Below are 22,524 nucleotides of genomic sequence, written 5' to 3'. Positions count from 1 at the left end.
TCTCGAAAAACCAAACCAAACCAAAACAAAAAACCCTAAGGCTAATATGTACTCTCCAGATACTTCCTATTCTTCCTGTCTTATCCCTCCAAATCTGTTCTTCTGGAATTGTCTGCATTATTTATCTTCCATGTGCTAAACTTTACTGAGTATCTCCTATATGCCAACACTGGTATTGGGCATACGAGGAATATGACATCTGTTCTTGGTCTTTTAGCGCTTACATGAGTGTGTAAGACAAGGAATGACTGGTAGAATGTTCTATACTTAGAGCACTCAGATGTGCAGCAAAGGATAGATGGGACAGGGCAGTCATCTGCTATGTAGTTACTCACCAGATAAGAAGACAGTGAGTGAAACTGGAAGCTGAGATTGAGAATTGGTGAAAGGGACAGGAATAGACCTCCGGCTGCAGGATTAAATAAGACCCTTTAAGCATGTCCTGATAGAAACTGATGTCTGTCAAAAGACATGAAGGAGTTTAAGGAGATGAGAGGTCATGGGACCAGAGGGAATAAATACCAGGGAAGATGGACATGAGCCACTCTTTGAGTGAGCTGTAGTTGTCTCTAACAGTTCCTCTTCTCCCTTGTTCTTTAGACCTCAACCTTGAGTATATGCTGTTCCTACAAACAGGACAGTATCAAGTACAGAAAGGACTGAAGGTTGCTAAAGACCGTAAGAATTCTCCAAGTAATATATCAACCCCAAGGTAGACATTAAAAACAAACAAAGAAACAAAGAAAGCCTAGTGCAGTGGTGCACATCTACAATCCCAGGTCTTTACATTCAAAGACTATGATATTATATATTATTTGATATAAAGATATATATTTATTAATATAACTTATCTATCATATATTACTTTATATCAAGCAAATATAACAAATACATGTCAATTATATGATACACACACACACACACACACACACACACACAGACAACATATCAAGAACCTATGTCAAATCCCATTCCTCCCAAACAAAGAACAATGAACATTTGGAAACTGGGTAGGAGCCCTATTGTTACTGAGGGCACAAAAACATTCTTTTAAAATTCGGTACAAATTAGACAGAAATGTTTCAGGCTCATGGCAGCCTCAACGATTGTTGAACAAGAAGAATCTTCCCTGCTGAATTCCAGCTTCTGTACTGACCGTCACACAGTTGGTGGCCGGCTACAGGTGTCATTGTAAAGCCTCTTCATTTGAGAATTTATATATTTTTTAATGTTCTATTTTCCTTAGCTGCAGCCAAGCTGTCTCTACAGTTTAAGAAGCATTGAAAGCCAATGTGAAATGAGGGGAAAACTATCTAAGGAGTTGGAGAAGCTTTAAAAAAGGGACAGCTTTAATCAAGGGAACCTGACAGATAAGGTGTTGTGTTGCTGTCCTGAAACCTCCACTCTGATTCCTTTTGTATCAGCTAAAGAGAAAAATCAATGCCACCTTTGCAGTGGGAAATTAAAGTTCTAGGAAGAAGGAAAATGGAAAGGTACAATGTTTCTGAATAACCAAGAGATACCAGGATCACTGAGTCACTGTCAAACCTCAACCCACGACTTTGAGGACACATGAGTATTTTCTACCTACTGTTGCAGATGAGGTTGTGAGAAGTTAATAACCCCCTCCCCCAGGCTTACCCTGCTGATAAGCAGGCCACCAGCAGGAATTTGAAACTTGGTCTCATATTTTCCTATGTTCTTGATGTTCTACCAGTCCCATCAGGGAACAGGCAATCAGAGAGCTAGGCAAGATAAGACAAGTAAAACTTGAAAGACACTGGAATAAAACTCCTGCAAGACATCTGGCTAGAAGCTTACAAGTTCTCCAAATGTCCTTTCTGAAGTAAAACTTCTAGGGTTTGTGTGTGTGTGTGTGTGTGTGTGTGTGTGTGTGTGTGTGTGTGTGTGTGTTTAGCTTGTCTGATATTTTACATGTAAACCTAGCCCCAGGCCCAAGGGTTCTGTGGACAAAGCTGTGAACTAATGGAACACATACAAATTAATGATGTCACCCATTATCCCACTTGCTCTGACTCTGGCAGGAATCCTTAGAGGGAACAATATAAAGGGAATAACACATATTATCTTGTGCAGGTCTCACAAGGACACCATTAGCATCATTCCTACTTCGTTTAGGCTCAGAGAAGTCAGGGAGCCCCTGTAACAAAGCATCTTTGACTGGATCACCCATAAACAGGTTTATTGAAGTTCCTGAAACTTAAAAAGTCTCAAGATCAAGGCACAATCAGACCTTGGAAATACTAGTTTTTTTGCTCCAGGAATAGTGCCTTCTAATTGTGTTTCTGCATAAAAAAAGAGGTGAGCAAACTCAACCAGGTTACTTTTACATGGGCACGAGTCTCATGTTAAATTTCATGAATGCTGCAATGCATTCACACTAACTGGGTTCCTGAGTGGGAGGCCAGAGATGTATGGAAGGAAACAGCGAGAGAAATAATGGAGGCCAAGACATGGTTCTGATCAAGGCCCCCAAAGTTTACTAAGAGTCTGTGCTTATAAAGGGGGGAGGCCCATCCCCTGAAAATCCATTCTTGATGCCTGTTGCCAGCCTGTAGGAAGATCTGCTGGATGCTGTCTCTGGAATATCTCAAGGGCCTCTCAGCAGGTAGCAGTGTCTTGGAGAAGAGCAGGGGCAGGTGACAGAACAATAGAGCCATCCCACCCAAGGTGGTCTCATTCTCAGTGGCAGCAAGGTCAAAGCTAGCCTACTCAAGGCTGGGGGAGGCTACAATGCATCACCTCCTACTGTCCTCTTCTGCCTCTTACTACTAAGGCATGGAAGACTAAGATTAAACATACAAATATGTGAAAACTCAACAGTTACTGGTATATCTCAACATGGTCTTAACTTCTCTCCCCATGAAGAGTTCAAACATAGAACTCTTGGGTTCACAGTACTTCCCGCCCTCAGATGAAAGGCACTGTCTGCAGTCCCAGTCTCTGCTTGGATTTTTGTGAAACTACTCATTGCAATCTGTGCCTTGGAGTCGCTTTGATAGCTCTATCTGCAGGACCCGGGTGCCTGCATCACCATGTCTCTTACCTGAACAAATAGGGATGCATATATATATATCTTAGAGTTCATTCCTTTGGCATCTCCAGAGACAGATCCCTTCACAAAATTTTTCTTTTCAAATTTTCTGTTTCTTACTCTTCATCTCAGGTGAGCAAAGGAATTAAGGTAGACGGTGTGAGATAGGATCTCAGCTCTGCACCTTTAGAACTCAGCCTTGGCTTAAACATACTTCCGTAAGCATCCTCTCCCAAATGGTTAAGATAGGAACATTAGCAGTAATCACTTCATGCCAGACTGTGAGGAATGAATTTGCCCACGGACTGATTAGCTGAGTGCTCAGTACAAAGCAAATGTGGAAAATCTGAGCTGCTCTGAAAAGAAACCAAGTGTCACACAAAGATAAACTGGGTAGTGGAAACACATGATTGAGGCTGGTCATATTTGTGTGAAATCACCTTGTACCCTGGGGCATCATGCTCTTCTTCATTGTCCTCATTGGCCAGAACATTATCTTCATTATTTTCCAAGGCCTCCATCCAAAAGCCTTGAGTTATGGGCATACATCTATTATTTATGCCCTTAGAACATCTTGCTGTAATTACTACAGTCAGATCCTACATCGAATTTAATGTACAGTTAGGTCAGGTACCTAGGACCCCCAAGTCACACCTGATCTAACCTCCACCATCAGACTAGTAGGTGTCACTCAACTACCCCAGTGGGAATCCTAAAGAAGTGACACAAAGTGACAGACCATAGGCTCTAAAGCTGAAGAGTTTGGAGTCTGCTTTAGCAATGGAATAGTGTGCAGGTCCAGTTTACTGAACTCTGAAATGCATAAAACTTCTAGCTTGGTTTCAGGAACAGTTGACAATATTCAACTCCCCTTTGTTTTATAAACATTCATCTCTCGGCCCACCTCCTTGTTTCTCCATGCTGATGTCCAGTTGGCCATCTGAAGTTTATAAAGACTTAAAACAAGTACTGACCTTTGCTCTGACCTCTATTATACTACCCAGTGTAATCCATGACACCACAGTAGTCTAGCCACTTGGAATCATCTCCTACCTTATTTTCTGGAATTTGCAGATGACTCAAATTCTAGAATGTGTTCTAAAGTGAAAACTTCTAGCTTTTTACATGCTGTACATGGGTTGAAGCTCAAGTCATTGCCCAGTAGGATTACTGGAAGTCCCCTAAATGTTTTTCTTGCTCTCTTCTAGTCACCTAAGCACAGCAAGGATGAACGAATACAAAAAGAAGGCAGATCAGGTGACACCTCTGACAGAGTCTGCCAAAAGATCCCAAAATTGATAAAAGTTCACTGTCCTCCATAGGTCCCATGGTGTTAACATGCAAAGCCTCCAGCCCTTTTATTGGTCACTCCATTCCATTCTGAGGTCAACCCTGTTAAGTATCTACTCATAGCAGTTTGTGTGCCTGATGCTCCTTGAGATCAGGACAGTGGCCTATGCTCCCTCTAGGCATACCTACTTGCTCACTTGTTCTGCCAACTTCTTCGGGTATTTGCTTAAATGTCACCTTTCTGTGAGAACCCTCATTATCACCCTGCTGCATATTAACCACCCACTTGCAAAGGAATCCATTCCTCCTTTCTGCCCCCATTTCTGTCAAAATAAAGAGTTTGGGTCCTTATATTCTTACAATAGTATAATATTAAATGGGAAGTTCAAAGTTTTGTCCCTTATCACTTTGCTACTTAGTTTTAGATTGAAATTATTTGATTTATATAACTTAAAAGAAGACAATATTTAATTTGGTTCACTTTCAAAGATTTTATTTATGGTCACTTAGAACTCTTTCTATGGGCTTAGGGTGAGGCAACAAATCATGACACAAGGGGCAGAGCAAGGAAGAACTCAATTCATAGTGGCCAGGAAGTAGAGAGAGCTAGGAAGGTGCTGGAACAGGGTGAATCTTTCACACCATGCTCCCATAACTGAATCCCACTACCTCCCCAACCAGGACTACATTTGGGGAAAACTTCAGCACACGAATCTGTGGGAGATAATATATAGTTTTAACAAATGCAGTATTTGATCATGGTGCTAAACACAAAGGGGTCTATATTTATACTCTCAGAAAATCTTCCTGTGACTGCTGCAGTCAGATCCTACTAAAGATCTGAAAACCCTCCAGTGTCTGATACAGGCTGGGTGAGGGTGCAGCCTGTTTATATGGACAGGGAGGGTCCTGATATTGAGGAGAAGCAGAAGCCAAGAGATACGGGACATTTCCCAAAGGCTGAAGCTAAGGCAAGAACTGAGTCTTTAGTTGATTTTTGTGGAATGAAGTTTAACAGAGGAATAGTCTAGACCATCAGCAATGTTGACAGCTCTAGTGTTTTGTCTCAATAAAAGATCCACAACAGATCTGGACATGTCCTTCAATAGACAAAGATGGACATGGCCAGTCAATATGTTTACAGTGAATGAAGTTAAGTGCCACTGCTTTGATATGGGAATTTTTCCTTTTGACCAGAGCATTCTACATTTTGGGGGGTGGAGTAGGGGGTGGGGGTGGGGGGCGAGATTTCTTCTTGCTCATAACCTTCCTTAGTTCTAACTTAGAAGGAAAACAAAGTATAAAAACACTGATATATGGGAAACAGTAAAGTTGACCTCTTTATTTTTACCTCTAAATTTCCTTATGAAAAAATGGAAAGAGACAGCATGGAGAAAACGTCACATTTTATACTCCTTGCGAGTGATAGATAAAGATGTAGTGTAGTCTGGCCTATCAGGGAGCTTTGTGAAGTCAGGTGCCTTGTTCGGAGTTGCTTCAGGATAGTGGTTCTCAACCTGTAGTCTGTGATACCTTAGTGGTCAAATGATCTTTTTACAGGGATCTCATATCAGATAGGAAGTAGGAAAGAAAATAATTTTATGCTTGTAGGTTACCATAATATGAGGAATTGTGTTGGTAGCAATGCTGTTTGAACATTAACTGCCTTAAGTGCTTTCTGGCACAAAGTCTTGGCCTCTGTGGGAAAGTACTAGCCCAGCTGAGTACAAATAGACATAGATCCTGAAGTCAGCAGAGAACAAATAGCTATAAATCTTGTGGATAGGTACCTAATAACCCATTCTGTTCTGATCTTCCTGCTGAACTGTTCACCCAGTCAATATCCTGTTCCGGGAACAGGTGCATTACCCAGAGACAAAGTGACACCCCACCCCTCTTCCTGCTCCTATGAGTATATAACCTGTGTGGGGAAAATAAAAGTTTGTCAGCTTGATCAGACCTCTTGACTTGCTGTCCATTCTTCATGTTTCTTGTCCCCCATTCTCTTCTAAGTGACCCCCTGAGTCTCTGTCGACTGTCACACTGGTCGGGACAGAACCATAGTAAAGTGCTAGAGCATTAGGAAGGTTGAAAACCACTGCTTTAATAAACAGTGGCTCCTAATGAATTCCTCTGTGTGGCAGGGTACCAAGTAATGCTGGAAACAAACAAACAAACAAACAAACAAGAAAAGAAAAACACATAATATAGCTCATTAACTCATATATAGCTTAATTCATCCCTATCCTTGAACATGACTAAGCACACTATGGTAAGGACCAGGATCCTCCAGTTCTAAGATCTCCAAACATCACTAGGAGGGGCAAGAGCCCCAATGCCTTTGTTCCCTTATAGCACTCTTGGCTTCAGTGCTTTAAGTAACACAGGAGCTGTGAGTTCTCAGGTATTAGCACTTAGCTACAGTTCTGCAGAGATAGGACTCCTTCTTTGGTGTATTAGCTGAGTTCAAGTTCTTTAAGGGCAATGCAGAGCTCCTGATGTGGGTGGGTTATGTTGTTGGGAGGCTAAGATCAAATCAGTATATCACAGGTTTATCAGTGAAGAATGTGAAATGGAGGGGTAGAAAGCAAGACTGTGAAGAGCAGGTCTAAGGCAGTCTTCATAGAGTTGTCCAATAGATCCCCTTTTCTGCCAGTTAATCCAGGTCAAGTGTACCCCACCAATGGGATCTGGCCATAGGCAACATGAGTCTCTTCAAATCAGGCTGTCCTCAGCGACAGCTAAGGCCTGGCTCTCTTTACACAGTGTCTAAGCTGTGGAAGCCCTAAGTTTTGTCTTCCAAAAGACAGGTGGTGGGCTTCTCTGGCTCACAAGCTACCATTTACCTGCAAGACTCAAAGCTGAATTCTCTTCTTCCCACCAGGACATATGACAACTCTCGCTGTCCATTTCTTACTCACTATCTTATTTCCAGAACCAGGCACACTACCTGGAACTCAGTATAGATGCAATAATGCCTGCAGAATAAGTGCATCATTAAACACTGAACATCAGCATAAAAGCACAGATTAAATTGCAAACAATTGAAGAGAAACTATCCCCACATGTGTTCAACATGGCTTTGAAAGGAAGAACAAACAAAAATGACAGTGGAATTTGAAAACAGCAATATATAGGAGCCAAGGTATATATCATTTCTGAGTGTGCCCTTGATCCAATCCCTTAGGAATAGGAAGGAATAGGAAGTATCTGGAGAGTACATATTAGCCTTAGGGTTTTTTGTTTTGGTTTTGGTTTTTCGAGACAGGATTTCTCAGTGTAGCCCTGGCTGTCCTGGAACTCACTCTGTAGACCAGGTTGGCCTAGAACTCAGAAATCCGCCTGCCTCTGCCTCCCAAGTGCTGGGATTAAAGGCGTGTGCCACCACGCCCGGCTTATCCCCGTGGCATTTTCATGTTCCCTACCACCCTCAATCTTCAGGTAATGTAGAAAGAACTAACCACTCTTTAAAAACTATTCTTGTTAAGCTGTCACAAGAATTTCACCTTGATTAGGTAAAACTCCTACCTCTGGCTCTTTTCAGGCCACGAGCTCTCCCCAAGCAACCTCTCCTCATCTCGCCCTTTGACCTCATGTATGGATGTCCAGTCCTAACTCCTGGTCTTTCATCTAAGTGCTCTCCCCTCCCAGACCACTTAGTTATCCCATTACTTTCCCATCTGCGTTCTCCCCTATGGAACTTTGCTGATCACCACTTACCTTGGCCACACTGTTTCCTGTCCACTGCCTGTTAACATTGGAGACCAAGGCCTTCTATCTCCTCCAGATCATCGGTCCTAACCCCTCTCTCCCAAATAGCAGGGCCCTTTTAAGGTAATCCTCGTGACCTCTACAGCTGCTAAACTCCAGGGACTCTTTCATTGTCCATCTGTCTCACCTTAAACCTTTCATTCCTCCACCTAAAGATGACCTTTTTTTTTTTCATACACATCGACCCTAACAGAACCGTGCTCTGTTAAGTTCCAGAAGATGCTGAGACCACACCCGTCTTGTCCCCTATTCCAGAAAATGAGACTCCACTCCAGCAGCTGAGCTAGACCTCACTGGATTAGACACTGAATTAGTTGTGGTCTTTTCGTCTTCCCCCCGATGTTCATTTCAATTAAGGGTAGCCCTTTCATCTGGAGATTGGAAGTCCAAGAAACCCCCACAGATAACAAATAGGGTTTCCAAATAGGGTCAGGAAACTGCTCCATAGCCGGGAGCCAGGGACCGATCCTAATTGCTATCATCCCTGTATCTGTTACCCCATCTAAATATTATGATCTCTATACTTGCTTTCTCTTTGACCAGGCAAACGATTATTGTAGAAAATGGCCAGACGAATATGAGAGCTGCCCATATTGGTCTTATCAGACACATATACTAGAATCACGGATCAATCATTTCTTCTATTGATATCATAAGACACTCTTTCTACATACGAGACCCATGGGATTCCAGGTGGGAATCAGGAGTTGTTCGTAAGCTTTACCACAAAAATTAGCCCAGTTCCCCAGTAAGTACCATCCATATCCAGGGAAAACATGTCTCAATCGCCCAACCTCTAGATATAGGAAAGGTAGAAGAGATAATCAAACACTCCTCTGAGGTACTTACCACTTTGACATCTCCCTCATAAATAGTATTAACTTGTCATTTTGCCTTTTGCTTCAGACCTTGGCCTTGGCCTACCAACTCCTTATTGTCACTAGCCCTGGATGCTTTAAAGATTGCTGGCTATGGTAAGGTAACCTTACCTCAGCCTTTGTCAGCTGCCTGGAGTCCAATGTTGCCATGAGTTTACTTCTATCCCTCTCTTTGGCGTGGCAAACTGTTTTAAGACTCATTCTGTAGGAACACTGAGCTCTCTAGACTGTAATAAAGAACACATGCTACATTTTGTTCAAAGCAGCCTTATTTATAATAGCCAGAAGCTGGAAAAAAATCCAGATGTCCTTCAACAGAGGAGTGGATACTGAAAATGTGGTACATTTACACAATCGAGTACTACTCAGCTATTAAAAACGATGACTTCATGAAATTCTTAGGCAAATAGATGGAAGTAGAAAATATAACTCAATCATAAAAGAACACACATGGCATGAACTCACTGATAAGTGGATGTTAGCCCAAAAGCCCAGAATTCGCAAGATACAATTCACAGACCAGATGAAACTCATGAAGAAAGAAGGGTAGATACTTTAGTCCTTCTTAGAAGGGGGAACAAAATACCCATGGGAGGAGATACAGAGACAAAGTGTGGAGCAGAGACTGAAGGAAAAGCCCCTCCTGGGGATCCATCCCATATACAGTTACCAAACCCAGACACTATTGTGGATGCTAAGAAGTGCTTGCTTAATGGAGCCTGATATAGCTGTCTCCTGAGAGGCTCTGCCAGAGCCTGACAAAAACAGAGGTGTATGCTCACAGCCAACCATTGGACTGAGTGTGGGGTCTCAAATGGAGGAGTTAGAGAAAGACTGAAGAAGCTGAGGGGGTTTGCAGTCCCATAGGAGAACAACAATATGAACCAACCAAATCCCCTAGAGCTCCCAGGGACTAAACCACCAACCAAAGAATACACATGGAGCAACCCATGGCTCCAGCTGCATATGTAGCAGAGGATGGCCTTGTGGGACATCAATGGGAAGAGAAGCCCTTGGTTCTAAGAAGGCTCAATATCCCAGTTTAGGTGAATGCCAGGATGTGGAAGCAGGACTAGATGGGCGGGTGGAGGGAACACCTTCATAGAAGCAGGGGGAGGGGGGATGGGATAGGGGATTTTTCGAGGGGAAACCGGAAAAGGGGATACCATTTGAAATGTATATAATGAAAATATCTAATAAAAATTTTAAATAAAAAGAAAGAATGAAATAGAAATAACAAGGAAAGAAAAAGAAAGAAAGGAAGAAAGAAAGAAAGAAAGAAAGAAAGAAAGAAAGAAAGAAAGAAAGAAAGAAAGGAAGAAGAGAGGGAGGGAAGGAAGGAAAGAAAGAAGGAAGGAGAGACAGAAAAAAGGAGAGAGAGAGATAGAGATAGAGAGAGCGAGAGAGAGAGAGAGAGGAAGGAAGGAAGGAAGGAAGGAAGGAAGGAAGGAAGGAAGGAAGGAAGGAAAGAAGGAAGGAAGTTAGTTTCTCTGCCATTGGATTTGGCCATAGTGTGAAAGAACTTTAAAAACCAGGTAATGTTAGGGAAGACTTTTAGGCAGGTACTATTAGAATAGACCAACATCTAGGTTTTGTAATACTTCTCTCATGTATGCCCCTCAAGTACATATATCAGGCTCATGACTTGACCTTAGGCAGTCCCATATACTTTGAGGTAAATGATGATAGCTTGAACAACATCTAAAAAAAGTGTCTGGGGAAATGGCTTAATGGAAAAGAGTACCTGCTTTGTAAGTATGAGGACTTAAGTTTCAATCCTCAGCACCAACATAAAAAGCCAGGCATAAATGCACATACCAGTACTTCAGTATTCAAGGGCATAGAAACACATGCTGACAGCTTTCTTGCCAGATATCGTAACAAAATCATCAACCTTCAGTTAAAAAAAAAGGCGAAAAACAAAACAAAAACAAACCAGATAAACAAATCCTTTTTCAAAGCAATAAAGTAGAAAATTATAGAAAACACTTGATGTCTTGCAGTGAACTACACATTTGCATACACAGGTGTTTCTATCTGTACATTCATGTGTATGTACCTCATGCATGTATGAAAATAATAAAAAGAATCAGATAGGAAGAACAACTTTAGAAATCCAGCCATAAAAACATATATGCATACATATATGTTTAAAACAACGAAGATGACAGCAAAAGGCACTAGATATTTCAAATACTGCATAATCAATAGTCTTTACTATTGCTTTCCAGGCTTTCTCAGCAGTCAAAACATTTGATTAAAAAAAAAAAAAAGAGATACATGCTGAGTGCCCTTCTCTCCATAAAAATACCAACACTTGGGAACTGGACTTGGAGGGTCCAGTTTGGAGGAAGAAGGGATGAGGGAGAGAATATAGAAAGATATACTAAAAATGAAATGTATTTTTAGAAGGGGAGTGTAGAAACCCAATAAAATAAAAGTTTCCTAAAATACATAAAGTCAACTATTGAGGAAGACGAAGTACGCCACCTCTTGTCACCAAATGAAGCTTCAGTTTCAAGAATGCATTACATCTAATTGAGATGTTAGCCAAAGACATCCCATGGGAACCCCTACAAAACCCAGGCTGTTGTTAAGATATAGGTTGTTGATAGATTCTATTGAATACTTATACAACTCATTGAATGTGGCGAAGGTGAGCTAGTGACTACATAGAGCCTTCAACTCAACAGACTAGTATTTTTGGTATAAGAATATATTCTGCATACTACCCAATGAGAAATGTAAATACCAGCCCATCTACAAATCCTTCAATTTCTACTAGCCTTCAAGTAATGCTAGAGTAATGGTGGCAAGAGGCCTGAGGGAATAACCAACCTAATTTATATTTGATTTGACTTAAGGCATACTCCACCTATCGGGTGGAACCTGGTATTCAACCTGGTTATCCAAGAGCCTGATATTAGAAAGATCAGGTACTGAGGGTAAAATCAAATACCACTGTTCAATAAAAGAACATAGTATTACATTCTGCTATATTAGATCAGGGTTGACTCAGCCATCATCAGAGAAAATTCGTCCTGTAGCAGATGGGAACAAATACAAAGTTCCATGGTGAGATGAAATGCAGAGAGTGAGACACCTTGGAACACTCAGTCCTAAATGGGATCTCTCTATGAAATTCCTCCCCTTAGGGCTTAGAAACAACAACAACAACAACAACAACAACAACAACAACAACAAAACTGCAGACGAGAAGGGGGAAAGAATGTTAGAGTCAGAGAAGAGGAATGGAAGGCACCAAGAAAGCAAGGATCAATAGATGAACTCACATATAAACTCACAGAGACTGAGGCAGCATGAACACAGCCTGCAGTGTCTATAACAGATGGAGTCCTAGAGCTGCAAAGAGAAAGTGGACACTAGGCCTGTCCCTAACCCGAAGCTATCCCCAGTGGAAATCCTCTTGAAAATGAATATTTTGTTTTCTCTAAGGGAGTTTAACTGGGGGTAACAAGCTACTCTTAAGGTTAGGCTACATGGCCAACAGAAAGCTGGAACACTCTGACAGTTCTGGTCATACCAGAGTCCCACAGAACCTTTCATTCAGGTCAGACCACAGATCCTTGGAATTTATCCCTTCTGGTTCCTCAGGGAAAGACACCTTGAGACCCCTATCACAGACTGCATTCTGCATCTACTAAGTAGTAGTAACAGCCCTACAAGCAAGGAAGACAGGCAGCCAAATGTAAGGGCTTTTATTTATTTGTTTATGTTTTTATCCTTTTATTTTAATTTATTATCATGGCTTTAGGTTTTGTGTTTTTATGAAATTATTCAGTGTGTAAACAACTAGGTTTCTGTGGTGAGTACTGAGTGTGTGCGCGTGCGTGTGTCTTTTCTTTTGATCTTTGCTTTCTATATGTCTGTATCACTCTATTCTAGTGTGTTACTTTTTGTTTCATCTTATTATATTATTGTTATTTTATTATCCTTTACCAGCCTGTTTTGTAATAGAGACAGAAAGGGGGTGGATCCAGAGAGAAGGGCAGGTGGAAAAAATTGGTAGGAGCAGAGGGAGGAGAAACTGTAATCAGTATATATTAGAAGGAAATCTAGTTTTAATAATAGGAAAATAAATTTCAAAATGTGCATACAAAAAGATATACCAATACTTTATCATGTTCATAAAAATAAACATAGCTGATTATTTGACTATGCAGTCACCTAAAATGGGTTTTCCTATGAACATGCATCCAATCTCTTCAATTCCTAAAGAAATACAACTTTCAGTTTTACTTTAACTTTTCAGAAATAATAGTAAATTTTTGACTTTTACACTTGTGATTTCTTATTAATATTCTCCTTAAGGTCATGTCCTTTCTCAGATGTAATGCTGGATGGGGTATGGGTAATTGGTCGCATGCTTGCCTGGCACATATAAGGCTCTAAGATGAATCTCTAGGACCATATTAAAAATAAGAACACTGACTGAGATGATGGCTCAATGATTTAAAGTGTGTGCCCTGAAAACTTGGCCACCTGTGTTTAACTTCTGCCATTCAAAGTGGAAGGAGGGAACTGACTCTCAAAATTTGTACTTATCTCCACATGTACACTATGGCATACGCCTCTGTGAAAACAAACTCTCATAGATATGCATGGACAATCACAGAGACAAACACACACACACACACACACACACACACACACACACACACACACACACACTGGTAATGAATAAAATACATTTTTAAAAGCCAGCATGGTTGGCTTGCTAGATTTTACCTTTGAACTTATGGAACACGGCCCACAGCTCTGCAATGTCTGTTGCAAAGGTGATGTCGGTGTCTAGGACAATGACTCTCTCCAGGTTGGCAGGTAGAGTTTTGGTCAGAACCAGCTTCATCAGGCCATAAATCCCAGAGTAATGTTTGTTGGGAATCCAGGACACTTCAGACTAGACAGGAAAGAAGAGAACAGAGATAAACAGTGAGCTGTTAAAATCAGAAAAGGGGTAAAAAGTTACCACATGGATTCATTGTTTTAACATTATAAACCATGCTGAGACAGAATACAATCCAATAAAAATTTGTTAAATAGATAAATGGATTTAAAGATTTGTTCATTTAGTTCAAATGTATCAAGTTGTGCTAGGAATAAAAGTGTATTTAAATCAAGATAGGCCTAAAATATTGGTTGTGAAATAATTATTAAGTACAAATTCAACACTGAAATATTTAAGACAGGCTTTATTACTATTAGCGAAGTTATATGAGCCCACTGAAGAAAAATAAGTTATGTGGGAAAAAAACAAAAGGAAAAAGAAAAATGCTTAGCACCTCATTGTATTTCTTCAATTCATTAAACTTATCTGCCACTAAAGATACCTCAAGGTATTTTTCTTATTTATGTTTTTCTCTATTTTAATGTTATAATAGGCTAAGTTAGTGTGAGTGCTTCTTCACTGAAATGAGGACCTGGTCAGCATCTGCGTAATGTTGGTCACTGGAGAGTAATGGAAGATAGACCTATGTCAATTATCTCAGGGCTACTGGGCTCACGTGACAGAAAGGGAACAACCAGTGCAGTATAGGTGAGTGGCATTAAGCTGCAAGGCACACATTTTCCTAATACTTGTAGCTACAGTGCTGGGCCCATAATTATACACAGGTTTGATAAAATCCTCTTCTGTACATGTCATTTGTGAAGATCACTATAGGAGAAAAAGCACACAAAGTGGCGGTGTCTCCATGTGACCCATGGTCCACATTTTAATTTCAACAGTATAAAACTTCTAATGAGGATGGAGCCAGAACCTCAGAAATCCAAACAATATTCATCTTCTTTATCCTTATAACTTCATTTAGAGCACACTGGTTTTGAGTTGGGTATGGGTGGAATTCACATCGAACCTGGGAGGCAGAGGCATGAAGACTACTGATAGATAAAGACCTCGCTGAACAACCAAGTGGGAGTCCCATTTCATTGCCACTCTAGTCACAATAGCTAGAAAATTAAGACAATTTAAAGATTCATCAAATAAGAGATGGCTAATGAAAGTATGGTGCATATATACTATGGAATTATATTCCGCTATAAAGAAAAATTGCAAACATTGAAGGTGAGTGAATGGAATTAGGAAAATATATAGTAAGTAAGTAAGTAACCCAGCTGTGAAAAACAAATGTCACATTTTCTTTGACATCTGAGGTTCCTGGCTATAAGTCTTCAGAGGTGACTATGTAACCTGGGGCAACTGCAGAAACCAGGAAAGTAAACAGAAACCAGGATGTGGAAAGAGAGTTAGAGAGTAATAGCAAGGTGCAATTGATTTGAAGGATGAAATGGGGAAAATAGAGAGAAGGACTTAAATTGGGGAGGTCAGTGCAAAGGAGAAGGAGAGCACATTACATATATGTAGTTTAAATGAAAAAAAAAGTTTTCTGGGCTGATGATGCTTCCTCCAATAGTCATAGACTATTTAACAAAAACCCCTGGTACCAAGTATGAGGAGATCCCATTTGGGTTGTTGGACTGGAAAGTTCAAGAAACTCCCCTCTCCCCCAAATAATTGTAGGCTATTTTTCTTGTTCTTGATTGCTCCCTAGTGATAGGCAATAAGTATGTATTGCTAAAGATACTGTGTGCTTTAGATATAGAACCTGGAGTATGAGATGGATCTAATCTGAAGCAATTCCCATAGGTCTAAACTTAATTAAATCAAAAGGTGCCATGCAAGCTTCCAAGGAAGGGAAGCAGCCAAGAGTGATGACACCTTTGAAGGACAACACTTAGCAATTGTGTATTACAAGAGTATAATAGTGGCATGAATATCTTGATGGTAACCAATAACTTACTACTCAGACTTAAGCTTCACCCACACGTAGGAAATTGTGCCTGGTACTGGAAACCTAGACAACTACCAGGATAGTGAGGCCATGGTTCTTGGAAAGCACCTAAAACCCCTACTCTATCAAACTAGGAAAATTCCTAACTGCATTCTAAATATTTATTCTTATACCCACAGATACGTGTACCACTCACTTTTTGAACAGATGGAGACCATTACAGAAAACCAGAACTTTTCAAACTATAGAGAAAGTAATTTTATGGCACCCAGCACCAAATGATACTAAACACAACTTCTGCACTTAAAACTGAGGATATGCCAGGCAGTGGTGGTGCACACCTTTAATCCCAGTACTCGGGAGGCAGAGGCAGGCAGATTTCTGAATTCAAGGCCAGCCTGGTCTATAGAGTGAGTTCCAGGACAGCCAGGGTTATACAGAGAAACCCTGTCTTGAAACAAACAAACAAACAAACAAACAAACAAACAAACAACTCAGGATACATTGTGGAATGTTAGTGGAAAGATTGTAAGAGCCAGAGGACCAGGAAGGTTACAGTAAGACTGCATCTATGAGAACATCAGGGAAGCCACATCCATGAAGTCTCAACAACATTGCTGCCTAAACATGACCTCAAAAAGAACACGAATTGAATTGCCCATACGGAAGGAGGAAATGTTATGGGTACCCAAACTTAGACAGAGTGCTGTAGGCATCTAAGTATTCTGCAAACAGTTGACAGAAAGCACCCAACCCAAGTGACTATCTAATACTAAGTCAGCCCTAAAATCATATATGTATAAGCAACATTATACAGACTAAGCAGGTCTGTGTGCATGTATATATACATATAGTTGGTGTTATATAAATGCATTAAATATATGTGTAGATACATATATCTGCATATCTGTATATATGTACATGAATATATGTACATATACTTGTACATGTACACTTGTATATGTACATATATGTAAATATATGTGTGCAGATATACATATACATGCATATATATATGTATATATATATATATACACTAATTAAAGATGCTATAGAGTTGAAGTTGAGAAAGACAATACATGAAAGGTGTTGGAGGAATGAAAGGAAAGATAAATGATGTAATTATATTGTAATTTGAAAAAGTAATACTAAATTTTAAATCTAATGGTGAGAATATATTTCCATAAAAATTTCACCACCGTGCCATAAAATTAAATGAACAACTGCAAGTGTCCATGAACTCGAATCAGTGGAGGAAGGCAGACAGGTTGGATTGGTAATGACACAAAACAATGCTAGCATAGAAATCCTGTATATGATATTAAGAGGGCAAAGGATGCTCTAGGAAAGAGATGAAAAAATATTCCTTTGGGAGCTCCTAGGACCTACTGCATCTTTGAAACCTACTCTGTCTACAAGTCTTTAATATTTGTAGGGTACTGGTTTTTCAGTTCACCCCATCCTCTGCTTGAAACAGGAGAGCTATGGTCATAAAAAAGAAGACTCCCAGAACTCAACAACATGTGCCCATTTCACGGGAAAGTACCACTCTCTGTGTTCAAAATCTGTCACCTTTTACGTGGGTAGTATAAAGGAGAGAAAGAAATCAACAACACAGGAATTCAAGCCTGGATTCCACAACCAGAAGGTATTTAATCTCTCAAGCCTAGGTTCCTTTATCTGTAAAATGGAGATGGTACGAACTTCATGTCAAAATTAAAGGAGACAGAGGGTGGAATGCACTGTTAGAGTACTTGTCCTGCATACAGAAGACCCTGGATTTGATGACTAGTGCTAAAATAAACAAGAGGGCTAAAATTAGTTTCTGACACAAAGATGCACAGCAATTATGCATTCCCATCCTCTTTCTGATGCAGTTCACCCAGACCAAGTACTTACAGAGCTGTACTTCATGTATGTGTACATATATGTGTGTGTTTATGTGTGTGGAAGAGAGTTCCCATGCATTCACCTTTGTGGAAGCCACAGATCAATTTCAGGTATCATTCTGTAGGCACTATTTACCTTGTTTTTTGAGGCATGGATTATCACTTGATCTGGAGTTTTCCAATTAGGTGAGGCTGGTTTTTCACTGAAGCTCAGGGATTTATGCCCCCTCATCTCACTAAGCACTGAAATTTCAATGAAGTACCAAGATGTTTGGGTTTTCAGTTATAGATTCTGAGCAACTAGCATGAGTCCAAGTGTCTACATGGCAAGCAATTTAGCAACTGAGAGAGCTCCCCAGTTTTATGTCTCTCCACACATACTGTGTTAAGGGTCAGGAAGTTTGGTTATACATAAATCCGTGGTGTGTTGGCATCAGTTGCACTTGAGTTCAATCCATTATCATCATTTAATTGCTATTCCTGGCTTTTCTAACCTTCTTCCATTGATATAATATACTTCCTTCTAAAAATTTACTTCATGGGTGGAAACAGATGTCACACTCAAACTAGGAACTTGAAAGGAAAGGTTGCTATCAAAAGGACTAATCTTTGCAATGTTTGTAGAATTCAAGGCAGGCATTGTTACTCAGTGAAGGGGCAAGGAAGGGAAGAATGGTCCAACCTTGCAATTTACAGTGCCAGGCCAGCAGTTTCTATAATCCAGAAAAGATAGCCACACGGTGTTAAGCTGCTTTGATCCAGCAGTAAACTCCAATTGAGGGGAACATAATACCAGTGGCAAATCACAAGAGTGGATCTGGAAAGCCATCTAATTCTCTTGCTTCTCTAGTATACCCAGTACCTACTAGGCATCACTCAGAACAAACCAGTGGGCACATAAAGCAGAATTTATGGGCACAAAATGAAGGGAAAAAGATGAGAAGGACCTGGACATATATGCCTACCAGTAAGAGCTTAGCCATAGTGTTAATAGTGGGTAGAAATTTAAAAAAAAGTAACTGTCAACAGAAAACCTTACAGATCATAGAGGAAAAAATGCAAAGTTGGGTCAGGTGAGTGGAGGACAATACATGAGAACATCGACCATCCAATACCTCCAGCCACAACCCATACAGGTATGATATAAACCTATTAGAATTTGTTGGAGGAGGGGATGAGAAGATCACTCAGTAAGTAAAGTGTTTGCTGAGCAGTCAGGAGGACCTCCGTTTGAATCATCATAACCCATATATAAAGGTAGACATACATCTGTAACCCTAGTGCTGGGAAGAGGAAGGAACAGATGAACGATCCCCTGGACCTCATTGACCAGCCTAATTGAATGGATGAGTTCTAGGTTCAGAGAGACCATTCCTTAAAAAGTAAGGTGGAGAGCAATTGAGGAAGCAACCTTACATCAATTTCTGGCTTCCAAATGCAGGCACACCCACACCTACACCTATACCAAGAATCTGCCAGAGGAAGGTTCCAGTTTTTTTTTTCCTCCAAACTACCTTTTATTTCCCTGGGAATTAGCTTTCTAGATAGCTATCACATTAAGATCAGAGATCTCAGCAAGCAATTCCGTTCAATATGCTTTATAAAACTCTTCCGCATGAAAACTCTGGCCTTTGGAATTCATCTTCATTTCCTCCCTCCCCAAAGAACTGCCTGCACTGAAACCTGGCAATCAGAACTTCATGCTGCATAGCTGTGCTATTTAATCAGACCTTTGATTAACTTATCCATCTATTTTGGTAACTACTAAAGCAGGACAGCTTGGTGAAGATGGAGAACCACAGTGTTGGGTTAAGCCATCTAATTAGATTGCCCTGACTCTCAGTTTTATTTTTAACATAGATGTGAGTCACTTGGATGCATCACAAAACTGTGAGACTACAGAAATTAATCTCCACATGAGCCAGGCCTGAATGTCACCTCAAGTGCCCAACTTAATTCATAATCAATTAAATCCAAGTGTTCAATTGGAGGTAAATGAGGCATGTGAATGAGTTTGTATTTAGAAAGAAAACCACAGGAAACGCTAGAAAATGAAGGAATCTTTAGGAGAAAGAGGATGAGGTAGGTGTAGCAGATACATTTATTATTCTTAATCTAATAATAATAGTAATTATTATTATTAATCAATATGCTCATCTTCCCAGGACACACATGGTTTCTACTACTCTCCTAATCTTCCCTTTCTACTTCTTCATTGAATGCCACTGTCATCTAGGAGGCACCTCTTCTCTGCCTCAGGTTGGACTGGAGCTAAGGAGTTAAGTTATCTCACTCCCACATACACACTACACTAACACACTGTTTAATTTTCCTTTTCTGTCTTTTGTGTTTGACTGAAACGTCTTGAGGTTTGGAAAATATCCTTCTTCACTGTGGTAATATCCCACAGGGTCTATGTTCAAGAATAGCTTGGTAAATGGGCAGAACCTTAGTTTTGCTTATGCTTGGGATCAAACTTTACTTTCAATATTCTCTTTGACTTAGATCAGAGATGTCAATCTTTGCAAATGTCCATGATGTGTGATGGAAGACATATGGTTTGTTGAAACAAAAAGTTTGAGCATAGAACTTGTTACATTTTTACCATGCTCTCTGAGGTCTAAGAAGTCAGTTAACCTCTATAAGCCTAAACTTTCCTAATCAACACAATGACCACTCTTAATATTGACTTACTAGAGCTCTTAATATTGATATCAAACACTGACATGGGAAAGCAAAATTTGCTGATCATGCTGAAACTCCATACAAGCCACTCTCCTTTTTCTAGTATGTCAATATCAACAGTATCAAAGCTCCGCTGATTGAGATTTTGAGCTCAATCAAATGATGGAAATACATGATATAGGACGTTCAAGAGGTGGTTACAAATGGAAGTTGGGAGGGGAGACACTATTCATCACTGATGTAAAAATATGTGTGCAGTTTGCTTATGAGAAAAGTTAAAAAATAATCACAATCTGGAACCTGCTGGAAAATGTAAGGCCTCTAGGGTGGAGTGCTAAATAAAAAGCATACTTCTGTGTAGAAAGCGTATTGTGAGGGTCACCTGTGTGGCTTTTCTATGTAGTCTCTTAGGGCATTCACACAGGTACTGATTTTCTTCCCACCCAGGAACAAGCTTTAATATAACAAGGGTCATTAAGTCTTGGCTTTCATGGTAAGAAGTACATCCTGGCTAGAGAAAGGAGGTGGGCTTTATGCAACCACTCATCACAAAACATCCAACAGAGACAGAAGTATCTGCCAGAGTCATTCCACATGGTGGTTAATACGCCAAAGGGTCCACATAATTAAAAAAGACAATAAAGATGAAGTTACCCTTATTGTGATGGGCAGAATATTATTACTATATTAATTCTAAGCAGTGTGGCTGGGGATTTAATTAGCAACAATGCAGCTGTGCCCAAGACTACAATCTTCTGCACATGCCGAAGGGAGCAGAAGTGATCACAGGTTACAGGCTTCTTCTCAAATCAGGAATGGAGGACACTGACAGTTTAAAAGTCACCTTGTCAAAGCTCTGACACTAAGTTACTCATTGGGAACTAAGTGGAGTTTCCATAAAGCTCCTGAGTATATGAACATTCAGTAACCTTGTAAAAGTGACCTACAAAACCTAATAGTGTAGTGTTGTGAGCATTGGTCTATTCCTCTCCAAAAGTGATTAAGTCCTACTTAAGAAATGAGGCACAGTGGTGTGCAAGCTATGACTCCAAGTTTATAGCTTTTGATAGACAATACAAAGGCAGGTGCAGTGGGGGTGGGGGAAGGTGACGTCTGGTTTGGCTAGGAAAGGACACCAACTTCTCAATGGAAATGCGGATTCTCAGTAGTCCCTAAGATACTGCAATAAAGATAAGAGGGAAAAAATGCATTGGCATTTTTGGTGTTTTAGGCACACTGGAGAGAGCATGTTAATTTATTGAGACCCACCCTCACCACCTAAAAGCCTTCCATTTGCTTGTACTTAACCACAATATATAAAGGCTGGGTTAAGATCATTCCTGTCTCTTCTCATTGCAGCACTCCTACATTTTTGGGCTTCTAATAAGGGTCAGAATAAAATTCTCTCTCCATCTAAACACAGCTTAATTCACTAGCAAGTCATTTGTGCATGTGTGTGCATATATTCATGTGGGTGTGTGAATGTAGAGAGCATAGGACAAGACAACCTCAGGTGTCATCTCCAAGAACGTCTTCCATGACTTTTGAGTCAAAGTCTCTCCTTGTCTTGTAGCTCACCAATCGAGCTAGGCAAACTGACCGACGAATCCTAAGGAAGTCTGCTTCTACCTCTGCCTCTGCCTAAAATGCAAGCATACATTACTATGTGCAGTGTTTCTAATCCAGATCCAGACATCAAATTATGCCCTCCTGCTTAAAAGCAAAGAACTTCGAAGGCAGAACCACGGTCACCAGAAAGGAAGATATTAATTTTTAAAATTACATTAATTTAGTTAGTATGTGTGTGTGTGTGGTAGTATGGATAACTTGTGAGAAACTCTTCTCTCCTTATACAATGTGTATCTCAGGGATCAAACTAAGGTCATTAGGATTGTGTAGCCAGTGGTTTTAACTACTGAGCCATTCAGTTGGTCCCAGGAAAATATAAAACAAAAAACAAAAAACAAAAATCCACAATTAGGCATCAAGGCTTTAGAGTTAGACATTGCTAACTTCTAAATCTCCCTGGGCCTTAATTTTCTCATGTGTAAAATAAAATTACTCCTTACTTCCTAGGGAGTAAGTATATTTATAATCTGTAAGCTTTTCTCCATCACTATGTGTCCATATTTACTCCTTAAAAA

The 22,524-nt window shown here is 40.2% G+C and overlaps 1 protein-coding gene across 4 annotated transcripts in view; it reads right to left on the bottom strand.

Annotated features, from left to right (window-relative positions):
• The window catches only part of Large1 (LARGE xylosyl- and glucuronyltransferase 1), a 458,660-nt gene that overhangs the window by 170,253 nt on the left and 265,883 nt on the right, over positions 1 to 22,524 (bottom strand). For all 4 annotated transcript variants that reach the window (XM_029480702.2, XM_021170066.3, XM_029480704.2 and 1 more), the window contains one exon: positions 13,744 to 13,915. In XM_029480702.2, coding sequence (XP_029336562.1) covers positions 13,744 to 13,915 — 172 coding nt within the window. The remainder of the gene's footprint in view (positions 1 to 13,743; positions 13,916 to 22,524) is intronic.

This window comes from Mus caroli, unplaced genomic scaffold (assembly GCF_978045245.1).
Source record: "Mus caroli unplaced genomic scaffold, Mus_caroli_1 scaffold_10, whole genome shotgun sequence".
Taxonomy (NCBI): domain Eukaryota; kingdom Metazoa; phylum Chordata; class Mammalia; order Rodentia; family Muridae; genus Mus; species Mus caroli.
The sequence above is the reverse complement of the archived record's forward strand: the minus strand, read 5'-3'. Positions and strand labels throughout refer to the sequence as shown.